At 56.4% G+C, this 25597-nt stretch overlaps 2 protein-coding genes across 4 annotated transcripts in view; one reads left to right on the forward strand and one right to left on the reverse strand.

Moving 5' to 3' along the window:
* Nucleotides 1-16732, reverse strand: PHYHIP (phytanoyl-CoA 2-hydroxylase interacting protein). Its single transcript, XM_006028907.3, has 5 exons — nucleotides 16509-16732; nucleotides 6965-7148; nucleotides 4731-4905; nucleotides 3946-4063; nucleotides 1-3322 (listed from the first exon to the last, which is right to left on the reverse strand). The coding sequence occupies exons 2-5, from the start codon at nucleotides 7127-7129 to the stop codon at nucleotides 2788-2790; spliced, it is 993 nt and encodes a 330-aa protein (XP_006028969.1). The 5' UTR covers nucleotides 7130-7148; nucleotides 16509-16732; the 3' UTR covers nucleotides 1-2787.
* Nucleotides 10730-25597, forward strand: part of POLR3D (RNA polymerase III subunit D) — a 17798-nt gene continuing 2930 nt past the window's right edge. The window contains exons 1-6 of one of the 3 annotated variants that reach the window (XM_006028905.2): nucleotides 10730-10815; nucleotides 21509-21686; nucleotides 23269-23312; nucleotides 23559-23710; nucleotides 24378-24505; nucleotides 25127-25298. In XM_006028905.2, coding sequence (XP_006028967.1) covers nucleotides 10775-10815; nucleotides 21509-21686; nucleotides 23269-23312; nucleotides 23559-23710; nucleotides 24378-24505; nucleotides 25127-25298 — 715 coding nt within the window. In that variant the 5' untranslated portion in view covers nucleotides 10730-10774. Of the gene's footprint in view, nucleotides 10816-19913; nucleotides 19938-20797; nucleotides 20875-21508; nucleotides 21687-23268; nucleotides 23313-23558; nucleotides 23711-24377; nucleotides 24506-25126; nucleotides 25299-25597 lie in introns of those variants that run through there. The other 2 variants (XM_006028904.3, XM_006028906.1) reach the window with 2 other exon arrangements.

Genomic DNA, 25597 nt, shown 5'->3' on the forward strand with positions numbered 1-25597 from the left:
CTTCTGGCTCCAAAGCTGATGCTGTGGGCAGGGAAATGGGTCCCGAATCTGCTCTGAGTGGAAGGGAGGCTTCTCCCCCACTGCTGGTGGGCACTGCTGTCCCCAGCCATGCATTCAGCTGGGGCATCCTATGGATTCTGGTTCGCAGGCTCTCTGCTGCAGAAGTCACTGATGGAGCTCACACCATGCTCTCTCCCTGCTCCCTGATGCCAACCTAGGCTTCCTCAGCCGCACTTGCCAGCTTGCGGGCAGCTCTGACCCTCCTCGTCCACCCCGCCTGAAGGCACAGCTCACACCCTCCTCCTCTGCCACCCTGCCTCCTGGGAGAGACAAAAGTGCTCACCCAGCTGTCTCCAGAAGAGGTGGGTTGTCACCCTCCTCCACCTGTCCCCAGGGAAGGCTGACTCTCCCTGTCCCCAGGAGAAGATCACGCTACATTTTGACAGGAGGTCATGCCAGGAGGGCCTGGCTGCTCACCCCTGGCCCTTACAGGCGGGAGCTATCCAGCCCACTGCCAGCAAAGCCTTCCTAGGACATGGCATCCCTGGGGAGCCAGGCATGTCCAAGTATCATGGCACTGTCCAGGAAACCACGTGCAGCTGTGGGCAGCAGCAGCCTCAGTGCAGGCAGCATCCCCATGGGAAGTTCAGTCAGCACACGCCTGGATTTTCTGCAGGATGAGGAGGGGAAAACCAAAAAGCTAGTGTCAAAAAAGGCAAGGCCCGAATCACTGCATGGCAGCAGCACACACAGCACAACACTGCTACAGCACATGGCAAACACAGCACGGCTGGTTGCACGACATGGCGGGCACCCCAAACGCCATGGAGAATGAGAACGTGATGGCACTCCCAAGCAGAGTCCCTTTCCCCCATCCATCGCCAAGGCTCAAGCATCACCTTAAGGACTGCCTCAATAAACACGCTCCATGCTGCATCTCTAGACAGCAGGCAATACCCCACTGGTACCTCTTTGGGGAGGCTGATGACCAGAAGCCTGCAGGAACTTTACTGCCAGCAAGTGTCTGGTCCATGGAAAAGGTCAGTGAGCCCAGACCATCCTGGATGTGGGGATCCACGGCTCAGGCTTGTAGATAGGAAGGTCCTACTTTCCAATCCTCCCAGTGAAAGCCCTTCAGTAGCCAGATGGCAATGAGGGTTGAGGCACTGTGGAGCATCTCCCAGTGAGTGGTGCTTTTGTGCCAGTCTGGGGAGCCCTGCAGGCCCCTCCATGGGGTGATTTCCTTTGCAAATGCAGAAAATTTGGCAGGAACCCATCCCTGCTGCATGTGCAGCCCCTACACCCCAGCACAGTGGCAGCTCTATGAGAAGCGGCACTCTCTGAACCCTGCTGTCCTGTCCCAGCGCTGAGGGCCATGTCTAAGCATGGCGGGAGGCAGAGGGGCCATGTGCAGGCAGGCTGTCCTGCAAGCTAAAGTCACAGCGCAGCACAGAGAAGCCAGCACTATTTATACAGGGAAGAGAGAGGAGCTTGGACAGGGGGAGAACAGTGGGGCTGGCCTGGCTGGGGAGACACCACAGGTGGGCAAGTGTGATGGGCAGGTCAGCACGATGCTGGGGAGGGGACAAACTGCTTTGCAGACTCCCTGCAAGGCATCAGGGTAGTGGCAGGATGGGCTGGGATCAGCAAGTAGCCCCAGAGAGCACCAGGCACCTCGCTGCACAGAGCCAAGAGCAGGTGAGTGATATTCACCCCCGGTAAGGGGGTTGTTCCAAGGTGGGGTGAATGAACAGGGAGCCTGTACGTTCTCCCCCACCCCAGGAGCTGGGGCTCACTCTGGGACATAGCCAAGGCAGACAGCATTCCTCTGCTGCCTGGTTGGGTGGGTGGGGGCCCCCAGGCAGGGCTTGGCTCCACCAGCGAGATGGGTGCAGCCGCCCACTTGAATTCCAGCACACCCCTGGAGTGCCACAGGCCTGCTGGGATCTGCAGTGGGGCTGCCCACACCTCCCTGGAGAGAACTGGGGCAGGCAGCTGTCACACCCCAGGGCGCTGGCCAGTGGGGTACAGAGCCAGGGAGCTCCTTCCCAAGCTCCCCAAGAGCTGAGGGGGCTCTGGGATCAGACTCCATGGCCGGGCCTGCGGGGTGCAACCCCAGTACCTAGGTGCCAGCTAAGCACTGCACCTCTAAAGAGCTGCCCAGGTGGGCATCTGCATGCAGGTGAGACTCCGGTGCACCTGGGCATTCAGCAAAAGGAGCTGGGGAAAACAGGGTAGTCACAAGGGGTAAGGGAGGCCAGGGGGAGGCAGAGAGGAAGGAGGGTGCTGGCTGCAGGAGGGAAGAGCTTTGCAGTCCTGCAGTGCCAGCACCTGCTCTTGTTCTTTCCAGTGTGAAAGTACCACTGTCCAGCTCCACTCCCAGGGATGGAGACCCAGTCTTCCCAGCGGGGGCCCATGCACGAGGTCCCAGGCAGGGGGTTCTTTCCGCTCTGAGCAAAGACATCAGATCGGGGCTCCCCCTCTCCTAGCTGCAGGGCTGCACCTACACAAGCCAACAGAGAGCAGGGCCAGCAGACCTCACCCCTGGGCCAAGGTCCTGTGTACGCCGCTCCCATGGGTCCGTGGTCCTTTGCAGAGTTCATATTTACACTGGAGAGTGGGGTGCGCAGAGAGAGAAGCCAGAGCCAGGCCCCACCTAAATGGTGCTTGCTCTGCCCAGTGCCCAGCCACCCCCGTGTCCGCTGCCAAGGGCCTCTCATTAGCACAGCCTTGCCTTCCCTCCCACACGCACGCCCTCCTGCCTGCCCGCTCTCCCCACACCAGTCGCTAGCGCCCCACGCTGATGTTGCACGTCTTGCAACTGGGGTCCTTTTTGGCATTGGCCGTGGACAGGCTCATGAGCTGGTGGCCACTGATCTCGCCTAGCACGCCAAGGCTGAGGTCGATCGGCTCGGTATAGATGACCTCCAGGATGACGTCCTGGGCGTGGCGATACACCAGGTCCCCGTCTTCCACGGAGCAGGTCAGGAACTTATTGCAGGAAATGTCCAGCTGGGGCAGGCGCTCCTGGCAGAAGTGGTCGCCGGCAGAGCCCTTGGGCGCCAGCACCAGGACGACGTAGTGGTAGGCCGTGTACATGCAGTAGAAGTCCGCAAAGTAGAGATGAGTGTTGGGGTTGAAGAGGCGCTGGGCCGGGATCTGGAAGCGGTAGCGGCCGTAGGGCGAGTCCTGCGGGGGCTGCCCCGTGTTGAACTCGGTGTTGCAGCTGAAGAAGATGCCATGCAGCATGCCACTGGTGGGCGAGCCATGGCTCCCACTATTGTCCTTCAGTGACGGCTTCATCACATTCCCACAGTGCAGCCTGGGAGGAGGGGGAGAAGCCACAGGCTGTCACAGGCAATGGCTCAGACAACCTCTGCCCTGCTAGAAACTAGGGACTACCCTGGCACAGTCCCGAGGAAGTCAGGTGGCAGATGCTGTTTGCACCAGAGTCAGGACTCCTGGGTCCCCTTCCTAGTTCAGGCAGGGGCTCAAGCAGGGGTTCTCCAGCTCTCGGGCCTGAAGGAGGACTACCCCCCACTTAGTACCCAGCCTGTCACTGCAAAGGGAGATGCTCATTGTGATTGACAGGCCTCTGACTACAGCTTTGTCGGCCCTGCAGACTGCGAACCACTGGTCCAGAGGCTAAAATGGGGCTAAGAGAAAGGATGCCTAGGTTGTCTTCCTTGCTCTGGGGAGGGGCAGGGATGAGATGTAGCAATCAGGACACCTGGATTTAATCATGCTGGGGAAGGGAGGAAGCAGAGCTACTGCAGGCAGGACCCAGTGGGTATAGCCAGAGGAGAAACCTGCCCTGCAGCCCTGGCTGCGTGCACTTTGTGCCCCTGCCAGCAAGACAGGGAGACATCCGGCTGGCCCAGAACCTGCCCTGGCCCCAGTCTACGGCATCGGCCATGGTCCGCGTCACACCGAGCTGGACTTTACCTGACGTGCTGGAAATACTCCTTGTGCTGGTTCCGGTAGAAGACAGAGAAGCGGAGCATCCTGCCGGCAATGAGCTCTGCCTTCTCCTGCAGCTGGGCCAGGTGCTCCTTGGCATAATCTGCATGGGGTGGGAGGCACTTGCTATCAGTACGGCCAGTCCGTTGACCTCTTCCCCAGCTGGCTGCAGCCAGGTTCCCCTTCCCCACTCCGGCTGCAACCAGCTCTCACACCCATTGCCTCCCACTCTTGCACTGTTGCTCCACCAGCCAGGCAGTGCTCTCCACTCCCCTTCCCATGTCCCCAACAGGCTCTGCTCTGCCTTCGCTGCCTCCAAATGGTTCTGGGTTTCACATGCCTTCGGCACAGGACAATCCCCCCACCTTGCTCCCCACTTTCCTACTCCTGGTTCCATCTGCTGCTGCGTAGAAAAATCCAGGCTGAAATGGGCTGCCTGTTGCTAAACTATTGCAGCAAGGAGCTGGAGGCCAGGAGCCTATGAGTGCTTAATGAGCAGTGTGGCATGCCAAGAAGGACCCCTGCAAAGCATGCTGCTGCTGCAGGGCTAGGGGCCTGAGGGGAAACTCGGTGGGGGGGCTCCCACAGCGGTAGTCCCCCCATTGCTCCCCTGGCTTATAGAGGGAAAAGGGAAGCTGGCAGCATATGGTGCTGAGCACATGGCAGCCGTTCTGTGCCAGCCCCCGTGGATCTGGCAGGAAACCAAGTGCAGCCGGGTGCCTGGCTGTGCAGTGAGCTTGGAGCCCAGCTGAGCATCCCCACACACTCACCCCCTGTGCAGAACTCCACCGTCTCGCTCCAGCCGGACACCAGGTACTCGCCGTCGCTCTGCTTGACAGCAGTCTGCACCGCCACGCTGTACTCGGTCCGAGGACTCAGGAACCAGTGGCCCCGCACGGTCATGGGCAGCGGCACTGCCTTGGCCACTAGTTTGGTGGGAACATCCTGCTCAAGGACAAAAGCCAAGGGCACATGCAAAACTCTCTCCAGGCCCAGGCCTGAGGCAGGACAAGCACCCCACACCCTTCTCAAGGAGCAAGCTGCAGAGCGTGGTACAAGGCTGACCTGGCACACAGCCCCGCTGCAGACCAAGACTGGAAGGACCTGCCTGGAGCAGCCTTGCAAGGCTCACTGCAATGAATAGAGGCAGGCCATGCTGCCCCCAGTAGCCACAGCTTCACAGACTGCCATAGAGCCAGGGCAGGGTCTGGGCAATGTGCCCTATTGCACAAGAACTGCTACAGCTGCTCTCTGCCTCCGATGCCCCATGGCCAGACACTGCTGTGCAGAATGCCCTATGCTACCACGTTCTAGCCTTACCCCACCATCCCCTGAGTACTGCTGTAGTACCACGGTGTCTGGTACTACAGCATTTGTGGCTACCATAGCTGTGACCATGAAGTGCTGTGGCATTTACTAGCCTGGTGCTCATTTCTGTGGAATACTCTAGCTCCCATTCCTGCAGAGTGATGTATCGGGATGGCACTCTTTGGCTCAGAATGCCCTAGGTTTTGCTGCTGTGGTATTTCTTACACCAGGATTCATTACTACAGAATACTGTAATGCTTACTGCAGTGGTATATATCTATATATGTCTTACTGAGTTCATCTATAGGTGCCTCTCTACCCTGCCTTCTGCCTCACTTCAGACTAACACAGATAGCTCCCTCTCTATTGCCATGGTATTCATCGCAGGACTTGTTACTGTAGACTAGTGTAGTATGCATGATTCTGCTATTTGCTGCTGCAGAATGCTGTGGTATGTATTACTCATGACTGTAGTACTGGCTGCTATGCTGTTTGCTATTCCTGAATAGCGTAGTGTTTATTCCACTGGTATTTGTTATTGCCGGATGCTGTAATACTGATTAGCCTGGGCCCCTACACTGCACCTCACTGTGACAGTCACTGCTGGTGCATGCTGCATCATACTGTAGAGCTGACTGGCGTCGTATTCAGCCCTGCAGACGGCTGCCACTTCTTCTACATGCCCTCAGGCTCTGGGGACAGGTTTTAAGCGCCCTGCTTAGGCACAGGGAGATGGGCCAAAGGAATTGCATGGGACCCTGAACACCGAGAACCCAGCCCCAAAGGGTCCTACAACCCCCTTTGTTTAAGGGCATAAACTGCAGTGTCAATAGGCCACGAAAACACTGCTTCAGTGCTGTGCTGTTTCTGTGGCAACAGCAAATGCTCAGGAGTCAGGAGACATGGGGAAAAAAAAGCTTATTATTGGGGAGGAAAAATATAATGTTAAGCATTAAATAGCATCACCGTGGCAACCATCCCGCTAAAAAGCTCCCGAATTAGTGACTCGGTTCCAGAGGGAGAAGGCAGAGTGAGTAATTTGCTTCACGTCTCCTCTGGCTATGCTTTGGAGGGGATGTTTAGCATTCCTCTCCAGCTGCCTCCCTACCCCATCTCCCCCTTGCTTTACAGGAGCAGGCACACTCTTCCAGGGTGCACTGACCTGGCCCCTGCCTTGGGTGTAACCTTTGGCCGTTGGAGCAGAGTTGGGCAGGGCGGGCTTTTTGCCCCCTGCGCACAGTCCCATGCTTCCCCACCATGGATAGGGCCCTGACCTCCGTCCCTGGGATGTGCAGCTTGGATCTGAACCTGACTCTCCTAGTTACTCATGATGTGCACCAAAAGACAGCTCTTCCCATTCTGACCCCATCCATGATGCTGGCCCCTATCCTAAAGGGACTTTTCCAAGGCTCCATAAGCCACCCACCCACCGACCAGTTCCTCCATACAAGCTGGCTGTAAGGGGGCTTAGCCAGTGCCAGAGCTGGAGGTTTCTGTGATGCACACACCAAGCCATGCCATTCATAACAGCTCGCAGCTGGCTGGCAGCACTGCCATGGGGCGTATGGCTGGATTGAGTGCTCCAAAGAGAACTTGCTTTGGCTGAGGGCATTGCTAAGTATCCACAAGCATCCAATGACTGCTCCAGTTTTATGCCACATCCCACCCCACCATGCACGTGTTGCCCCACACTCACCCGGTGCTTGAACTTGTTGGAGTTCTTGTTCTCCTTCTTGTTGAGGTCAATGAAGTAGTGAGTGACCCGCTCCAAGTCCCCCTTGTCCATGGCCCAGGAGATGCGGAATGAGTCGCATGTGATGTTGTTGATCTCAATGTTTTTGGGAGTGGAGAGCAGCTCCATGGTCTGGGTCACTTGGCTCCTATGGGGCACAGGAGGAAGGGGAGCAGAGAGAGGAGACTCAGGGGTCAGAGTTTATTCCACTGGTGCAGCCAAAACCCCAAGCACAGGGAGGCTGCTCCATTCATCAGACTGGCTGATCAGACTGGAAGATCCCCCAGGACTTGAACGGGTTCAACATGTAGCCCATAGCCTTGGGCTGTGACAAAGCTGCCTCTCTCCATGGGAGACGCTGGTGTCACCCTTTTACCAGGAGAGCAAAGAGAGAGCAAACGTCAGTCCTAACTCCTTCAGTGCAAGACTACAAAACAGCAGCTAAGGGGCACGCTAACACACTAGCTGAGGTGCATCGCTGCGAATCTTGCACAGATCGTGAGCTGCCTGGGCTTGGGATAGAGCCCTAGAGGAACAGCAGCCCACTGCTGGCCATGGAGAGTGCTCTCCTGTGCCTCACTTCCCCTTGGTAACTTCTTTGGCACAGCTGTATCTCAACAAGGAGCTTAGAGGCACAGTTCATCTCTGTCTGTGCAGCACCCTGCGCTTGAGGACCCTGATTGCAGCTGGAGCTGCTGGGGTGTGAAAGCAGATGGGTATAAACCGGTTACAAGTGAATGCCGGCTGGTCAGGAGCAGTTTTTCTGGGTGCTGCGGAGCAGGAGGGCTGGGATACAAAACTGAACTGGATTGTGCGTTTAGACCAGCTGTGCTAGGGTTGCCCAGGGAGCAGGGGCCTGGACTCTGTCCCAGGAGGGACCAGCCAGTCCCATGGAAATAATTCACAGAGCAGCACATTGACAGGGGGAACTTAGGAAGCTGCTCCTGGCCTTTTCCTCCTCTCTCTTTCCATCAGTCTCTGTCTCTTCCCCTTTGCTTGTGTGCATGTGTGTGTGCTTGTGTGTGTTTATATGCGTGTGTGTGCATGCCTGTGTCTATGTGTGCATGCCTCTGTGTGCGTCTCTGTGGGTGGCTCTCTCTCTTTCTCCCTTTCCCTTCACTGCACCCTAATTAATTCCATCTCCGTCCCTGGCACCATCTGAAGAGCGGGTGTCAGCCCACACCACGCTTTGACAGAGCAGACGGCACCTTGCAGGTGTCCGTGCCAGTGAGTGGATCACAAGCCGCGGATGGGACAGCTTCGCGGCAGATGGCGCTAGGGAGGGAAGGGGCTCCGAGCCAAGAGGCAAAACATAAAAAGGGGGGGAAAGGGGAGTTTGTTTTGAAGCTGGCAGCAGAGCAAGCGGGAAAGTGTGAGCAGGGAGAAGGTGGGGGGCTGGGGCTGGCATGGCAGGGGCTAGGCAGGTGGGAGCAATCCAGGGCATGCAGCGGTTGAGTCCAGAGGGCTCCCAATGCCCCATTGTCGCTCCAGACACCACTGCCCAGTGTACTTCCAAAGCACCTTGTTGACTCCCTAGTGTGGATGGCAGGGTGCAGTGAGGTGACCATGGGCTACAGTGACACCGGGAAGGGGATTGAGCCCATATGCCTGCAATGAATTGGGCATGCCTTGGGCCCAAGAACATAAGCACCTTGTGTTGTGTGGTGCGTGGGCATGCTACGGGCAGGCGTGTGCAGAGCACACAGGCCTTGTGCATACCAGCTGCAGTGTGAGTCATGCGTGTTTGGGAGCAGAGACCTGGATGAGCTCCCCAGGTCAAGTCTAGTCCCCGGCATTTGCAAGCAAATCTCAGCTGAAACAGTCCACGTACACATCCGTTCCTTTTCTCACGCCACAGCCACAAAGCACCCAATCTGCACACACGCCCCAGTATGCCCTGGGGAGGCAAAGGCCCTTTCAGTGCCCCTGCCACTGCAGGGGCAGGCACTAGGGAGGCTGCTCAGCTTGTCCTAGGAAACAGGGCAGGAAAGGAAGGAATCCAATGAGGACCCTTGCCAGTCAACCCCACAGTCCATCCTGGCCCCAAATCTAGAGACTAGAGCAAGACCTGTCAGCCAGGCACTGGGAGAGTCTCAGTGCCATCGGGAGCACACGGGCACCCCAGCTGAACTCTCACCCTTTAGCCACAGCCAATATCCAATGCTCCAGAAGCCCCATAATGCATTGATGCACGTGCTTCACTGCGTGTAAAGTCCACGTGGTGTGTGAAGCAGACATAATACATACATGCAACACGCATGTGCAATGGCAGAGCCCAGGTGTGTGGGGCACAGCTGCAATGGGTGTGTGGTATGTGTTCTGCAGCCTGCAAATGTGCAGGGAGCCTGAAAGGAGTTGCTAGCACAGGGAACATTGCTCTGAGGGAAATTATCCCTGTACAGAGCCCTACAGGAGACCAGTGGGGACTCGGCCAGACAGCTGCACCAGTAATACTAGTTACCTGGAATACTACTAGTTACCCAGGTGACTAGTTACTGATGGGAACCAACAGGCAGCATTAGATGCACCTAGATGGTGCATAAAGCTGCACTTAGGAGCTGCAGCCTAATGCTCCCAAAGCCCCTGGTGCTCCTGCCTTGGAGGCTTCCAGGGGAGCCCAGCACAGCGTGTGCAGTCTATGTGTAAGACCCTGAGCCATCAAGCATCCCACTGCCTGGTAGCACCTGAAACATTTGTCAGGGAGTATTCCTTCTCACCTCTACCATTTGCAGAGTGCCTGAGCCTTTGCAGGCAGACAAGGTTCCTTGGGTGAATTTGATATCTTTTATTAGACCAACCCAAATAGTTGGAGAATATTTATTAAGCAAGCTTTCGGATTCAAAAACCCTTCATCAGGCTAAGGAAGCTTTGACAGAGAGACGGCACAAGATGCCAGATTGGAGAGAGGACACGGGGTGGGGGGGCTTAAGAGCTTGGAGATACCAGGCAGCATTTGTTTCGGCGGCAGGACAGGCAGAGTGGAGTCTGTGTGTGATCTTGTGGGTAGGTGCAAATCAGGATGATCCGGCTCATCCCAGCAGGCAGCAGGGGCAACTGAGCACAAGCAGGATGTGTCGAGGCATGGGAGCCCTGCCCCTGGCCAGTCCCCTGGGGCGGCAGGGGTAGGTGGCACTCTGCCAGGACACCCTGCTTCTTAGCAGGGTGTTGCTCTGCAAAGCAGGACAGGGCTGCGTTTGCTCAACACAGGGTGGGGGAAAGAAAAACAGCAGCCTGGGACTCGAGGCTGGGAAATGTGTGGAGTGATATGCTCGGGCCTCAGGCATCAGTGCTCTGCATGACAAGAAATGCTGGTCTGTAGCCCAGGCCCAGCTGCAGCAAAAGGCCTGTGGGGCTGACCCTGTCCCTCACTCTCCCAGCCACTCACTGCTCAACCTGTGACAAAGCTGTCTGCCAGCTGCCATGCCTCAGTTTCCCCACATCTCACAGGGGCAGGTAGAACTCTGTTAGCTGCCCCTGGAGGGATGCTCAGGTGGCAGAGCACAGAGGCATCCATGCTGTTCGTTCTCACTGGCTGAGCGGGATGAGTAGGTAGCGGACAAAGCAAATTGGTCCAGGTGCCTTTAAATCAGGTTCAGGTTGCCCTGGCTTGGAAGCAACTGTGCCCCATTAAACCAAATCAGGAGAGCAATCAGTTTGGCAGGGTGCGGCACTTATCTGAGCAGTGCCAGCCTGCTCACCTAGTTGTGCTGCGTGAATCACTGCTCGCTGCAGGGGCTGGTTCCTCTGGCCTGGGCACATACCAGATAACTGCAGATGCACCGGGGCTGGGAGCTTGGCAATGCCTCCCTGGCCAGGTAGGAATGGGCTTGCATAGCTGGTAGATGGGAGCACTGCAGAGCCTTTGGGGTGAAGGTCAACCAGCTTTGAGAGACTGCAGGGATTAAAGCTGCCCTGCGAGCAGGATCAGTGCTTGCTCTGTGGCAGCTGGGGCACCGGGGCTGTGCAGAGCTGTCTGCCCTCTATCACCCCGTGATCTGCCACATGATTTGTCTCGGGGTTTATGTCCTGTCTGATTCCATCCTGCCCCCTACCATTGTCTTTCCTGCAGTGACAGATCCTTTGTGCTGGGGAAGCAGGTGCTTTTATTTATAGCTGCTACATGCCCAGCCCACACCTTTTGTGTGCTGGCAAGAGTCCTCCCAATCCAGCGCGCTGTAACTTAACCCAGTGCCAGCTCAGCTGTGGGGAGGGCCAGGTGGTGGCAGGACAAGGAGCTCTGTCAATCGAGCTACGTCTGTTATATGGGTGCTGCACCCGATGGATGCCAAGGTTATCCAGGACCTGCATGGAGTTTGCCTTCTGCTGTGCCTGGCGGCAGCAAGCAATCACAAAATCACATGACTAAAGGGTGCAAGATGGAGCCTGGCATCGGGCTCGTGATGGAAGCCAGACCTAGCATGTCTGAGCACCCCTGCAGGGCCAGCTGCCCACAACCCCCCTGAGCTAAGAACCAGTTGTGGTGCAACACCTGGCTTTGTGAGCAGCCCCAGAGGACTGCTCCAGCGTGTGCCCCTGCACTGCGCCTACACCAAGATGCATGTGAGGGGGCAGACTGAGCTTGCCACTAGTGACAGGGCTGATTCATGTGCTGCTTCCTGCCTTGTCCTATGTCACCGGCCCAGCCTGGCATGGCCAGAGAGCTCTTAAGCCCCATCTCCCACCCAGCACAGTGCAGGGCAGGGAGTCTCGGCACTGCAGCACCTCCTGATAAATCGCCCATGCCTGCTGCCTCTGCGAGCCACACGCTGTGCTCTCGAGGGCTGGTCTCCAGGGAGCCGGCAAGACGTCTTGCACTCCCCTTGAAATCAGCTGCAGTCCGCGCTGACGCGAAGCCAGTGGCCTAAATGAACAGAGCCAGGTCTCATGATGCTGGCCTGCAGGGCTGATGCCTGGCTCCAGGCAGCAGAGCAGGGAGCCCTGCCTGCCTCGCTCCAGTTCTGCACAATGCCGCTGTTTGTCTCATCCCCAAGGGATTTAAGCACCCGTGGAGGGTGATAGACTCCCAGCCCTGGCGTGTAGGCAGTAGCATGGATCCCTGCTGCATTGTCCATAGCCTCCCTGCTGGCAAGGCAGGGGCCGGCTGTGGTGGGGTTGTAGCTGGCAGACCTGCTCGGGGCGCAGAGCTCACGGCTGTGGCGCTGCGGGCAGAGGCTGCAGGCGCAGTCATTGCAATGCCCCCTGCTACCAATACTCCCTGCTGCTCTGCGCAGCATCTCCTGCTGCATGGGGTGCAGAAGGGAGCTGCCCATGCCAGCCTCCCTTCCCCAGGCCCAGCAGCACCTCCTGCTGACTGGGGTGAGAGTAATCCAGGGCAGCTTCCCCTCTCCTGGCAGGCAGAAAGCAGGGCAGGGTGGCACCTTGGAGATGCACTAGTCCAGAGAGCTCTGACTCTGATCCAGTTGGTCCCTGAGGGGCCAGCCTGCCCTGCCTTCTGCCTGATTCACACCAGCCACCAGTCCTGGGGAGATGGGCCACTTTCTGTACCAGCTTGGAACAAAGTGGGGATGAAATTCAGCTCTACTAAGAGCTGGGCCCCTTTTGTAGGAGAGCACATGGTAGAAGGAACCTCTCAGCCCTGCTGTGCTGTGCCCTGGCACGTGGAGGGGGTGAGAGCAGCTAGTGGGGAGAGGAGATGCTTCCCGATCCCTGATTCTCCCTGATTCCTTGCTAAGTCACCCTGACCAGAGGGGAAGGCTGAGCCCTTGGGGCTGGACAGGATGTGATGAGGACAGAAATGGCCTGGGGAGCATGATGCAAGTTGGGGGCGTTGCTGACGATGCACGGGCAGGAGACGAGGGGGGTTGGCCAAGCAGAGACATTTGTTGGAAACTGGCACCTGCCCCATGTTAAATGTATGGTGAGTGGGAGAGGCAGCTGGTGGCGCTGGGGCTCTGCAGCCCCATGGGCCTGACCAGGAGGGTCCCCTGAGGCAGGTGGCGTCTGAGGAGCACAGCACCATCCCAGGAAACCGCCTCTGCTGGGCTGTGTTTTGCGAAAGGGGACGCATGACTTCGCCCCATGGGGCCGTCTGCTCCTGGGGGCATTCGCTGGGATTTGAGCCCCGTGGACCCGCCCGGCACAGCATGCATACGGGGCTTGTGTCGTACAACTTGGGCAGCGGGGGGGTGGCTGGCATGGCCAGCTCAGCTTGAGCTCTGGCAGCAGTCTGAATGATACTCCAGGCCATTTTTAGCTCTGATTAATTAGGGCTGGTGGAGAATGCGTGGCAGGCCGATCCACCAAGCCGGTGCACACGGGCTCGGGCATGGTTAGTCATGAGTGCCTGCAGATCCGCCCACGCGTGCAGAGGCGTGTAGGCATGAGCGGGGGGTCAGGGGCAGCGTACGCAAGTGGGGAGATTGCCACAGGTACAGATGCCAGCTCGGATAAAGGAGAAAACTCACAGGGCCGGGCACAGATGTGGAGACAGACAGAGACACCGCACTTGTGTACAAAGCCAGTGGTTTGCCCTTGTGTATGCACAAGGGGGGAGCACACACGGCACAGCTGGGTGTACCAACACACACACACGAGCAAGACATTTCTTTGCCTGTTACAGGAAAAAACAGCCAGAAGTGCCTGGAGACAGGTACACGTGCATGCACACATACACAAGCAAGAACAAAAATGTGCAGAGTGGCATGTTTGTGAGATAATGGCTCTTGCAGGAAGGATATGGACACAGACATGGACAGTTGTATAGCGAGACGCAAGTTAATGCTTACACACAAACATGGACTGCAACAATGAGGGGAACATGCAGGGATGCACACATGTGAAGCTATAGTGTCCACAAATCGACAGATGTACTTACATGTAAAGGCCTGGGGTCTCTGCATAGACAGACAGACATGTGCGCGCAGAGGACACTTAGGCCCAGGTATGTGGCAAAATGTGTGCCATGCTGTTCTCTTTTCTCTCTGTCCTCTTATTTGTGTACATGGACAGAAAGGTGCCAGCATGTGTGTGCCAGAGGACACACAAGGACATACAGCAGTGGAAATGTGTACATACGTGGAGCTGTTACTTCATCTCTCATCATGCTTGGGGCAGAGAGGCACACAGGCGTATACCATGCAAGAGGAGCATGTGCGTGCAGGGGAACATACATGTGTTAGAAAACCAGCTGTTGCACCTCTGTCCATGCATGGACGTGGACAGCAATATTGTCCTGTAGAAACATGCTTGCAGGACAGAGACATAGGCCAGGGCACAGGAGAGGGGCTCATGTGCAGACATGCACACACATCCCTGCCAATGTACGTACCTTCTACCCCCACCACCCCCGGAGCAGTTTTTTACAAAGAGATGCTCTGCGGGGAGGGGAGGGTTTGCATTGGGAGCAGTGCTCAAGGCAGCTGGTCCCCCAGTCACTGCCCCACTCCCAAGGTAGATTATAGTGAGCGCTAGGGAGGCACAAAGGCTGTGTGGGAGGGCACTGGGCACCAGGGGAGGGAGCGCACGATGTGACATGGATGCTGCTTCAAACGCACTGGGGGACCTCCAGGAGGCGTGGGAAGCAGCCCCAGCTTGCCCCAAGCCCCAGCCCCAGGGCAGAGCCAATGCTGCCCAGCATTGGCTTCCACATCCATGTCAGGTCCACAGCACCTCTGCCTCTGTACACACCAACCCTTCCTCAGCAAGCCCTCCCATCAGCTCCCAGATCCTTCCTAGCGTCTGGCTCCATTTGCACTTGTCGGAGCCAAAGCAGGAAGGCAGCGTGGGGGCGTATTGGAAGAGACGCACTCCCTGATGTTTGCTGCGTTGGCCGGCTGGCCTGGGGGCTGTGCTGGCAAGGGGAGCAGAGCCGCAGGGGAGCAAGACCCAGAGGGGGCATATCAGCACCAGGTGAACACAACCTCTGGGACAGGTACACGCAAGGCAATGGCACAGGGATCCACCCGTATGCTCTGCACACGCACTTGCACTCTCAGTGTCCACATGCAGCATGCATGCCCATTCACACTCACACTCATGCACACGCAACACGCACGCGCATCTGCACGGCCACCTGCAGCATGCTCGCCTACTCACACTAGTGTACATCCAGCACACACGCGCACCCCTAGAGCCACCCGCAGCATGCTCACCCACTCACTCATGCACACCTGCCAAAACGCATGCACTCGCACACACTAATCCCCCACATCCATATCCAGATATGCACACCCAGTCATGCTTGCACACACCTTAGGACACGCATCCACACCTCCCTCACACCCGCATGTAGTTACCCACCCCCACGCCCACACAGCCACATTAACACGCACGTACTCGAATTCCCATCTTCCCTACGCAGATGTACCTGCTTGCACATGTACATGAGCACACATATCACATGCAGCCCCCAAATCCATCTGTGTATATGCACCTGCTAACATTCTTGCACACGCATACACTCAGTCACCCATGTACAAGCATATTTATATACTGACACACAGCCACACACAGGTACGCACACTCGTATTATGAGCCATAACACAGACATTCACAAGCATGTACGCACAAGTACACTTTCCAGCTTACAACCCCCACCCCACACATATACACCCACATGCAAGCTTATGCAAAAATATGTCTGTCAGACGCATCCCTGTGCCCTACATGCATACTTAGGCAGATGCCTATTGAACACAAACACATGCACACCCACATACAGATGCATGCAGTCATGGTTGAGTGCACAACCCCCCACTCACAGATATGCCACACACTCCACACTGACACATACATGCCTCCATGCACACGTGAATACGTACCCACGTACTCGCACCCACCCCACGCACATCTGTGCATTCCCATGCATACACACATACACATGTATACCATCTATGTATTCCCATGCATGTGTACACACGCACATATGCATGCATGCACACACACACACCAACACACACCACCTGGGTTTTTCTTTGTCAGCAGGGCATTTCAGTGGCTGTCGTGTGGTATGGCGTGCCCACCTCTGCCCCCCCGCCGCATTCTGGGCGCTGCCTCCAACCTAGACAGGCTGCCACATTTCCTTGGGGACAGCACAATGCAGCCTGACCAGTCCAGCTGCCTCCTGGAGCCTGTGAACCAGGCTGCGGCGCCTGCCCTCACCTGCCTGCACTGTCCTGCCACTGGGGACTTGGCCTGCGGCAGGAGCTGGATCAAGTTCCCCAGCCACGTCCGCTCTAGTGACACCTCCTTGGCGCTCCTCGGCCTCCTGCTGCACCCTGCCAGCATGACCTACTTAATCCCAGGGAGGGATTCCTCCGTGCTCCCAGCTCGCAGGTGAGAAAACAGCAGCCAAGTGACATGGCAAAGGCCACAGAGCAAGTCCGAGCTGAGGGCAGCACTCAGGGGTCAAAGACTCCCTGCCTGGTCCCCTGATCCGCACTGCTCCCCGTGCTCTCCAAAGCAGCTGTGCATCTATGCAGCACCTGGCATGCTGTGAGCCGGGGTCTCCTAAGCACGCGAGCGCAAGTGCTAGGGAAAGCTACCTTACCTGTATCCACGGGCGCCGCCGAGGCTGGGCGGTTAGCAGGGCTGCCTGGCACGCAGCGTGCCAGCCAAAGACAGGCAGCACAAAGGTTTGCAATTCTGGAGACACGGCTGAAACTTGGCTGCAAAAGCAGTTTCTCCTGCTAGGTGCTGCAGCTTCCCATGCAATCGCCTGTCTCCTCCCGAGGTGATGCTGCTACTCTGCCTCTGGTGGCTGCTGCTACCGCTGCCCAGACTCTCCCAAGTGCTAGGAAACAGCAGACACCCGAAAGGGGAGGGAAAAATAGAATCAGAGCAGCATGGAGGAGGAAAAAAAAAATCCAGGCCTTCTCCGCCAATCGGCGCTCAGGCTGCAAAGCATCAGGTGATGAGCAGCCACATTCCCAGCCTGGCTTCCATGAGCTGCAGGGACAGCAAGGAGAAATCAGAGAGGCTTTTCCCAGGGCGGGGGTGTCGCACCAATAGCAGGAGCTGGCGTGGGGAGGGGAGCAGGGCTCTGGGGCTGGTTGCAGAGGGGTGACAAATGCACATAGGATGGAGATAGCAGGGCCAAGTGGATGCCCCAAGTGATGCCCAGGGACCCTTGGGAGAATGGGACGGCTCCCCGCAGAATGAGCAGGAGTTGGATATTGGCCTAATGTACCCAGCGTAAAGACCAGGGCACCCCCGGGAGCCCCTCACGTCTGCAGCCAGGCCAGCCCCTGGTGACAGGACTGCCAAGCTGGGACCCTTTAACTTTCCCCACACTTGCAAGGAGATTTTATTTGCAGCAGGCACCTCTGCAGCGTGGCTGGGTTGGGGAGTGTGGTCTGCTAGGCAGGCCAGGGAATGTGGCTGTCTGCCTGGCTTTGTGGCAGGTGCAAGATCCAGTGGTTAGCGCTGGGGACTACAAGTCAGGGGTTTTGGGGTCCACTCCCAGCTCCAGGGCAGAGAATGGCAGAGGAGGCGGTGTGTGGAGAGGAAGGGACAAAAAGTCCGGACTTCTGGGTCCTCTTTCTGGCTGTGGAGGGGATGCTGGTTAATGCAGTTTCTCAGCCTTTTCAGGTCAATGGTCCCATATTCAAAGCCAACACTTTGCACATACACCCTCCCCCACCCCCACCCCCTTTCCATTTACCTTAAGAGTAAAGTGCACACCCATACTAATTATGCAAGCCTGACATGGCTCCTTGGGGTTGCTGTAAACCACTCATGCTTGAAGGGGAAGGGTGTGGGCTGAGTGCAGGGTAAGATTTTCAGGTATCCAGGTTGTAACTGTATTAGTCTAGAAGCAAAAGGAATCAGAACTCATGGCAGAGGTGATATCTTTTAATAGACAAACTCGATCTTTGCAAAAAAATCTTTAAGATGTTCTGTGCTCTGTGTTGTGATAACATTATTAAGACCTTGCCACCTCCCTGAGCCCTCTCTTGGTGGTCCAGACTTCCCAGCTGGGAACCTCTGCTTATTGCTGCATATCAGCCTGGCCTCAAGGACCTTGGTTCTTGCCTCCCAGCTCATCCCAGGCAGCTAAGATCAGCTTGAGTGGACAGTGCCCAGCGGGCCTTGTCCAGGAGGCACAGCCCACAATCTGGATCATCAGCCCTCCCCTGAGCTGACTCAACCCAAATCAGTGACCTTCAGGGAAAGTAGAAGAGCCCTGTGTGTCCTGCCAGGCTGTGGCTGGAGGGGCAAGGAGGCAGTCAGACACAAAGCCTGCTCTCAGATGCACCGAATAGCCCCACTGGCATTGGAGTTGCCCCTGCTTTAAACCAGTGTAACCTCTTGCGGGCTAAGATCAAGTAGTTTCTTTAAGGCATCCAAATCCCAAGACCTCCAGGCTTGGGCCTGCACGTAGGTTGCCTGCCAATGGATTTGGGAGTATCAGAAGTCCCAGGGTGAGAGCCTGGGACGGAGGATGCTTGCCAGTAGCAGCGCCATACGGCTGTGTTTAGAACAATCGAGCCCTGCTTGCTCAATCAATATGGTTTTGGGGACAACTGAATCCTGCTCGATTGATGTGATTTGGAAGCGACTTGTCTGATTTGACCTGGAACACGAAATATATTATTAAAAAAAAACCATAACCTGAGAGCAAGACTGGATGGTCTGCACAGAGGACACGGTTAGCTCGGCAGCAGAGAAGCTCAGATGTCTCCAAGACCCTCCAGGCACGAGCTTGAACCACCCAGCAGTCTTCTGCCAGAGGCTGCCTGCAGCCAGCCTAGCTGTGGGTAAATGCCCAGTCTCTTTGCTGAGGATCAGATGCATGATGCGGGTCACGTGAAAAGTGGGGCACCTTCCCCATGGGCCATCTGCATGGGCAGCTTGTTGACTGCATGAGGAAACCTGCACCATCTTCTCTCTGCCCAGCCCCTCACGTAGCTAAAAGCCCCTTAAAAAGGGCAATGCCAGAGCAGCTTGAGGGTAGGGGAACCTCCCAGGACCCTTCTTTGTAAAGGGGAAGAGTGCAAAGCATGTAGCTGTCTGCCTGCTGAGGCACAAGTGGGCGACTTCTCAGCTGCTATAAATCAGCCCCGCAACATTGAACCAAGCCCAGCTACGCGTGTGTTTTACCAGGGAAACAGTTTTGAAAAAGATGAGCCAAGTGCTGTAACCGTGGAGCTGTGGGAGATGGCTGGGGGTTTAGAAGAAGCTACTCCCCATTTACGCACGGAGAGGTGAAATCAGCCCTGGGCCCACGCACCTATTTCTAATCTAACAAAAGCCTGAGCGCTGGAGACAATAGGGATCCCTGTTCGAATGCCACTCCTGACGGGCCTCGAGGCCACCGGCAAGAACAAAATGGAACAAAGGAAGTTGTGGCAGAGCTCAATACATGTCTTTTGCCAGAGATGAGGAGGTGCGTGCTAAACTTACAGCCCACGATTTTGAGCAGATCAGACCCGGCTGATTGCTCGTGTCCGTGGGTGCACCAGGCACCTCAAGAGGTGAGGATTATACAGGTCCTGTTGTTGGAGGGAGGGGACAGACACCAAAGCAAGAGATGCCAAGAGAAAGCAGCATCTTCAGCACGTTGCTTTTTGCCAGCAGCTTTGCTGAGCAGTGGCTGGAAGAGCAGAGCCTCTTATTTCAGAGGAGCTGGTCTCAAAAAACACCTTTACCGTTACATGTGAAAATGAATGTGATGGCAACAACTGAGTCTAACAGGGGCTGTTTTTTTTTCCCTTGGGCCTGGCCAGTTGCCATTCATTGCTGGGATATACTCCCTCCTGAAGAGGTGTTAAATTAAAACCCAACAACACTTGATTTTTCCATTTTCACTTAACACCTGTGGACGTGAAGTTGCACCTGAGGCTGTTTCCTAGCAAGCAGCAGCCACTGGCACCAGCCAGGGAAAGTTTTGTTTTTAATAGGTCTCGGGCATGATGTTCAAAGCAGTCTCTGATTTATTTTTTTTTCCAGCAAGCAATGGCAGGCCCGGTTTTATGAGGTAAGTAGTTAGAGATGGCACACTTTGACATCTCGCTGTGGCTGCATCCGGGTATCGGGTAATTGGGCATCTAAGCACTATGTATTGAGTGCTTGTGCAAAATTGGAGCCGCTGTGAGATGCGTGTGCAGAATTGCAGCTGCACATTTTGCCAACCCCAAGCGCTCGCACGTCACGAGCTGCCTCCCAAGCACTTGAGATTGGCCTCCACGGCATGAGACGGAAGAAAAACAAGGGATTTTGTATCTTTCCTTCCCTCCCCCGCTTCTTGCCTTCTGGTTTCTCAGCTTTTCATGTGCTCTCAAGGGAACAAGGAGCATACTTTTCCTTTTTCTTTTAAATGAAGGCTGAGAGTCTCCTGAAATTAGCCTCCGCCAGCGGCAGGAAGGAGCAGGGGGACGTGAAAGTATCACGAGCTGATGCAGTATTTATGTGTGACATGGCTTGTGATAAGAAAACAGGACCATCTCCTACGCAGGAGAGCAACGAGGGGACGGGAGCAGAACTAGACCCTCCGGATAAGAGGGACAGCCCCGAGCCAGAAGTGAGGTCCCGAGGCCGGGGGCCTGCAGGGCAAAGGAGGACGGGTGCAGTGGAAGGCTTAGCAAGCCAGCCCCTGGCTACTGGTGAACCCAGGAGGCTGAAGGCCAGGCCCCCTGGATGCTTGCTGCCCCCAGCAAGCCCCTGCTGCTCTGCCAGCTCCCTAGCCCTACAGCCGCCTGTGCCCTTCGCAAAGATGGCGGCCCCCGCCGCCGCCACCGGGCCCTGACAAACATGGCGGCGCCCTTGCTCGAGAACGCCCTTCCCAAACATGGCGGGGCGGGCGTCCTTCCGGGTTTTGCCCTTCGCTAGGATGGCGCTTGCGCTTCTACGCATGCGCGGGGGAGTTCAAAGGGGAATCCCGGGCCACGGGCTTCCTTTTGCTGCTGCCGGGCGAGGTAATGGGGGGAGGGGAGGGCGAGCGCCATGCGTGGGGGCACCCCTATAGCCTGGCCGGTTGTATCTACGACCTCTACCATGGGGCCTGTATAGTCTGGGCTTCTATATCCAGGGGCCCGTATAGCCTGGGTTCCTAAATCCAAGAGTCCCATTATAGCCTGGGGGCCCTATAACCTGGTCCCCTATAGCCTAGGTTGCTGTATCTACGAGTCCCACTATAGCCCGGGGTCCCCTATAACCTGGGCTCCTATATCCAGGGGGGCCCTATAGCTTGGCCCTGCCTAGCCAGAGCTCCTATATCCATGGCCCCCTATAGCGTGGGGCTGTGCCGGGGATGGTCCCCTCCGGGGCAGAGATCTGGGCCCCTACGGCAGCTCCGGGGCAGGGCTCCTAGCCCGAGTCCCCCCCTGGCCTCACTGGGGCTCCAGCGCAGCCCTCGCTCGTGTCTGGTTCTCTGGGTCCTGCTTGCCCCTGGTGCACGGCATCTTGCTGCTCGTCCTCCCAGCCGTTGCCCTCGGCCTGCCATCCGTGGGGTGCAGCGAGCTTCCCCCCCCCTTCCCCCCCGTGCTCGCGCCATGGGCCGCAGGGCAGGTCTCTGGGCTGCTGGGGCTCCAGCCATGCGTCTCTCCCCAGGTCCTCTGGGAGGATGTCGGAAGCAGGGTCGGGCAGCGATGCTGGAAACGCGAGCAATCTCCGCCCGGGTCTCTCTGGGCCCCGCGGACTGATCGGGAGGAGAACTGCCACCCCTATTACCCCCGGGAGACTCCCCTCCATCCGCTCCCGAGACCTCACTCTTGGAGGAGTGAAGAAGGCAAGTGTCCCTCGTTCTGGGCAGAAAACTGCCCTCCTGGCTTTCCTTAACCATGCAAATGGCACACGGGAGAGCATGGATCAGACTGCCACGGGGCCTGATTTTGTGCCCGCAGCACTGGCCCATGGGCTTCCAGTGGGCAGACTGTGGTGCATCATGCAGGTGGCTTGCTCAATACCATCTGGCCATGAAAGAAGACATGACCCCTGCACCAGAGGGTTTGCAGTCGAAGCAGATATATACAATGCTGTCCCAGTGGCAGGGACACTTGTTAAATAGGGGATGCTAGTTGCTCTTGGCTCATTTGAGCATAAGGGTTTGGACACGTTACATGCTTGCTTTGGGTGGTGGCCGTAAATGTGTAGCAGAGGAGCTACTGCTGGGAAAGGTGGGAATAACTATACAGCAGAGGATGGATCGTGCATCCACAGCCTTTATCGGGGTCACCTTGGGGGTGCCCGTGTGCGCTGTCTGCTGCGGACAGCAGTGTAACTTCCCTGGGTGCACAGACCAATGGGAGTTACACCACTCGAAGTACATGGTGGGCTGCCCGCTTCTGAAATTAAAAGCACTACAGACGCAGCAGGAAACTGTCTGCCTGTATCTCATAGTGATGTAAATAAAAGGTTAACTCCTGGGAATAGCAAGGAACCTCGCTCGCAGGCCTGCTTTTGGATACTTATCCATCTAGATTGGCTTGCACCTTTCTCTGATGCACTTGAGAAAGCCAAGGAAGTGTCCCATACTAGATAGGACAGGGTTGCAATGGGTGTGGCTGTGCCTAGGGTGCATAGTGTTGGGCTGGGGGGCTCTGCAGACCAGAGCTCTTTGGTTCTTTTCTCGACCCTGACATTGTCTCCTTTTGCAGTTTTAACCAAATCCCTTAGGTTTCAGTTTCATTTCTGCCTCTAAAAGGTGAGGCAAACACCTTGGTCACTGTCTTTTGCAGCAGGTTTAACTAGTTTGTGTTGGAAAAGCAATTTGAAATTAGGACCTACATAAAGAGAATTGTCCTGAAGGAAGGGGCAGCCTGGAACTCCCTGCAGTGTTCTCTGCGGTCTCTTTTTCAAAGGCCTGATGCCTGTGGGAGCGAGTTGTGTAACTAGGCCTTGTATCTTCCCTAGAGGCTTTTAGGCTGGGTCCTGTACACGAGTCGGGGTCTGTTATGCATCCAGGCTGGTTGCACGTGACACTTCCTCCCCCCGAGCCACGCCTGCACATAGAGCCAGTTTTTCCCCAGGAGAGTCTGATCCTGATAAGACATTTGGAGACCTGCAATGCAAGATTATGGTATATGTGATACACTGCATGGCCAGTGCAGGGAAAAAAACGTGCTGGGCCAGGATAAAGCAAGGGGCTTATGCAAGCTGCCTTCACAGGTCAAAATTTCAATCAGGAGCCCAGAGCCAGAATGCTTGCAGGTTTTGTGGGCACTGGGCAGGATCTGACATTGCTTCCAGATTTCAGCTGCAGTGTGTGTGGTCCATTGGTTCAGGCCAGCCCACAGCTGCATATTTGGTGACTTTGACTTGGACCTGGCACTTCCTTAATTGATGATTTGCTCTGTTGTTTTTGTTTACAGAAAACTTTCACCCCCAACATAATTAGCAGGAAGATCAAAGAAGAGTAAGTGGCCATCTTATGCTTTCTCTGTGGGGTGGAATGTCTTAGTCTTAAGAACTGAACGTGGACTGGCTGCTGTCCACTGTTCAGATACCACGTTCCACCCCAGGGGTGGCTGCATCTTAACAACACAGATAACTTTTAAAGTACTTTGGAATTCCTGTAATGCAAATTGGGAGGCTGGCTAATTACAAATGTATTGGGATTAGGTGGGGGTTCCATCAGATGAGCCGTAAACTCTTTGTTCAGGCCAAAGGAGGATGTCTCCATCAAAAAAGAGAAGAAAGAGAGAGACCGGGATCGGCAGCGTGATGGCCACGGGCGGGGCAGAGGCAGGCCGGAGGTCATTCAGTCCCATTCCATCTTTGAGCAAGGCCCAGCGGAAATGATGAAGAAGAAAGGTATGAGGAGAAGGAGAAGCATGGGCCGCTGTAGCTGCAGGGATGGTCACAGACGCTGCTCTCACGCTGTCTCCCCTCTGCTCTGTTTGTCCTCTTTGGAGATGACTTACACTAAGTAGAGTGGTAAGAAGGGGTCAGCAGTAGTTGGGGTTTGTCTGACTCGTGTTTCTTGGAGCCAATTCCAGCAGGCAAGAGGCTTCAGGTTTCCAGGGTTCTGAATCCAGACCCAGGAAATTCGCCCCAAACCCAGATGAGAAGCAACTGTGTTCAGTAAAGAGCTAGCATGCATTGGCAATGTGTAGGGGGTACATGCAGGTGCACGTGCACCCCCTGAGATTGGCTGCTGCCAGTGGCATCTGCAGGCAGTAGCAGCTTGCCCCCTGCTGCCGACGGTGTCTGCAGGAAGTCACCAGTCATGACTCAGGCCGCCGCCCCCCCCGCCCCCCCAACACCACCGCAAGCATCTGCGGGAAGTTCCCGCTCAGACTGCCTTTGCCGCCACCATCACCACGGCTGCCTGCTGGTGGTCCCCGCTTGCCACCACCGCCTGCAGGCGGTTGCCATGCCCCCCCAGCCTTGGGAGGCATGAGGCGTTCATGCTAGCACGTGTTAATGGAGGACCCTAATTGCTCTCTGGACCCTCACTGTGCCTCTCTTCTTTTCCAAGCTGGCACCTGGGATAAGACTATGGACTTGTCGGACTTTGGTCCCTCCCACATCATCAACATAAAGAAGGAGAAGAGGGAGACGGATGAGGAGACCAAGCAGATCCTGCGCATGCTGGAAAAGGATGATGTGAGCGGGGCTGGAGGAGGAAGTGGCATTGCCTGGGGTGCAGGGCTGGAGTTCTTCAGCCTGCAGGGGCAGAAAAGCCTGCTCTGAGACCGTTTGAGCAAGGTGGGGTGGACCTGGTGGGAAGTGCAGGGCTCCTAGGCCCTGGGGGAGCCTGACTGAAGCCCAGGTGACCAGCTCTTCTAGCAAGAGGTTGAGGGCTTGGCAGCTGTTTCCCAGAGAAGCGAAAGCTGCTGCTTCCCAGGGGTCATGTCTGTCCTTGACAAGGGAGGTGCCAAACTACTGCCTGGTGGGGAAGAAGGGAGGCTTGGTGTCCGTGTCTGCAGTAGCCCTGCCCAGCCCCACTGGCCCCAGGGGGCTTGTTACTCATAACACTGGCAGGAGCAGACTGGGCACGGCAGTGGCATGACTGCAGCCTCAGTATCTGGGGGCAGCTGGTGCACAGTAGTGGCTGCTGCAGGTGACATCTCCCAGCCTCTGTCCCCTCTGTAAGACAGCTGTGGCAGAGCCTACCTGCATAGCCTTGCTCCGTTCTCCTGGAAGCGTGTCCTCTCTGTCAGCGCCTCCTGGTGAGCCCCATGGGTCTAGCTGAGGTTTTCCCCTCCTCACCCCTTTTCTGATCAGTTCCTTGATGATCCCGGCTTGAAAAATGACATCCGGAACAAACCTGTCCAGCTGCCCCTGGCCAACTCAGGCTGGCTGTTCAAGGAGGACAGTGATGAGCAGGAGGACACCAAACCTTGGGGTTCCAGTACCAAGGAAGAGAAGATGGAGGTGGATGTGCCTGCTGTGAAAGGTACTGGGTCTGCATCCATCATGGGCAGCCTCTGAACTGGGACCCTTGCTGGGGGAACCCCTGGGCCCAGCTTCAGCTACCCTGACTCCACCCTCAGAGCCAGACTCATTGACTCTCAGGGCCAGGAGTTGCAGGGCTGGGGTAGTGCTAAGTACCAAGCAAAGCTCACTAGCAATTGGTTGGGTGGTGTTCTCCCTTCCAGCACTCATGCATGAGGTCTGGCCTGTGCCCCTTAAGCCCTGCTGGGTTTGGGAGTAGAAGCAATCCCAGATGCAGAGGAGAAAGGTGGGTGCATGAAG

This window comes from Alligator sinensis, unplaced genomic scaffold (assembly GCF_000455745.1).
Source record: "Alligator sinensis unplaced genomic scaffold, ASM45574v1 scaffold722_1, whole genome shotgun sequence".
Lineage (NCBI taxonomy): Eukaryota > Metazoa > Chordata > Crocodylia > Alligatoridae > Alligator > Alligator sinensis.

Coding starts and splice junctions, on each gene's coding strand:
- PHYHIP (XM_006028907.3), bottom strand. CDS start 7,129: ATGGAGCTGCTCTCCACTCCCAAAAACATTGAGATCAACAACATCACA. Junction 4,906..6,964: donor CCAACAAGTTCAAGCACCGG/GTGAGTGTGGGG, acceptor GTCCTTGAGCAG/GATGTTCCCACCAAACTAGT. Junction 4,064..4,730: donor GGTGGAGTTCTGCACAGGGG/GTGAGTGTGTGG, acceptor CACCCCATGCAG/ATTATGCCAAGGAGCACCTG.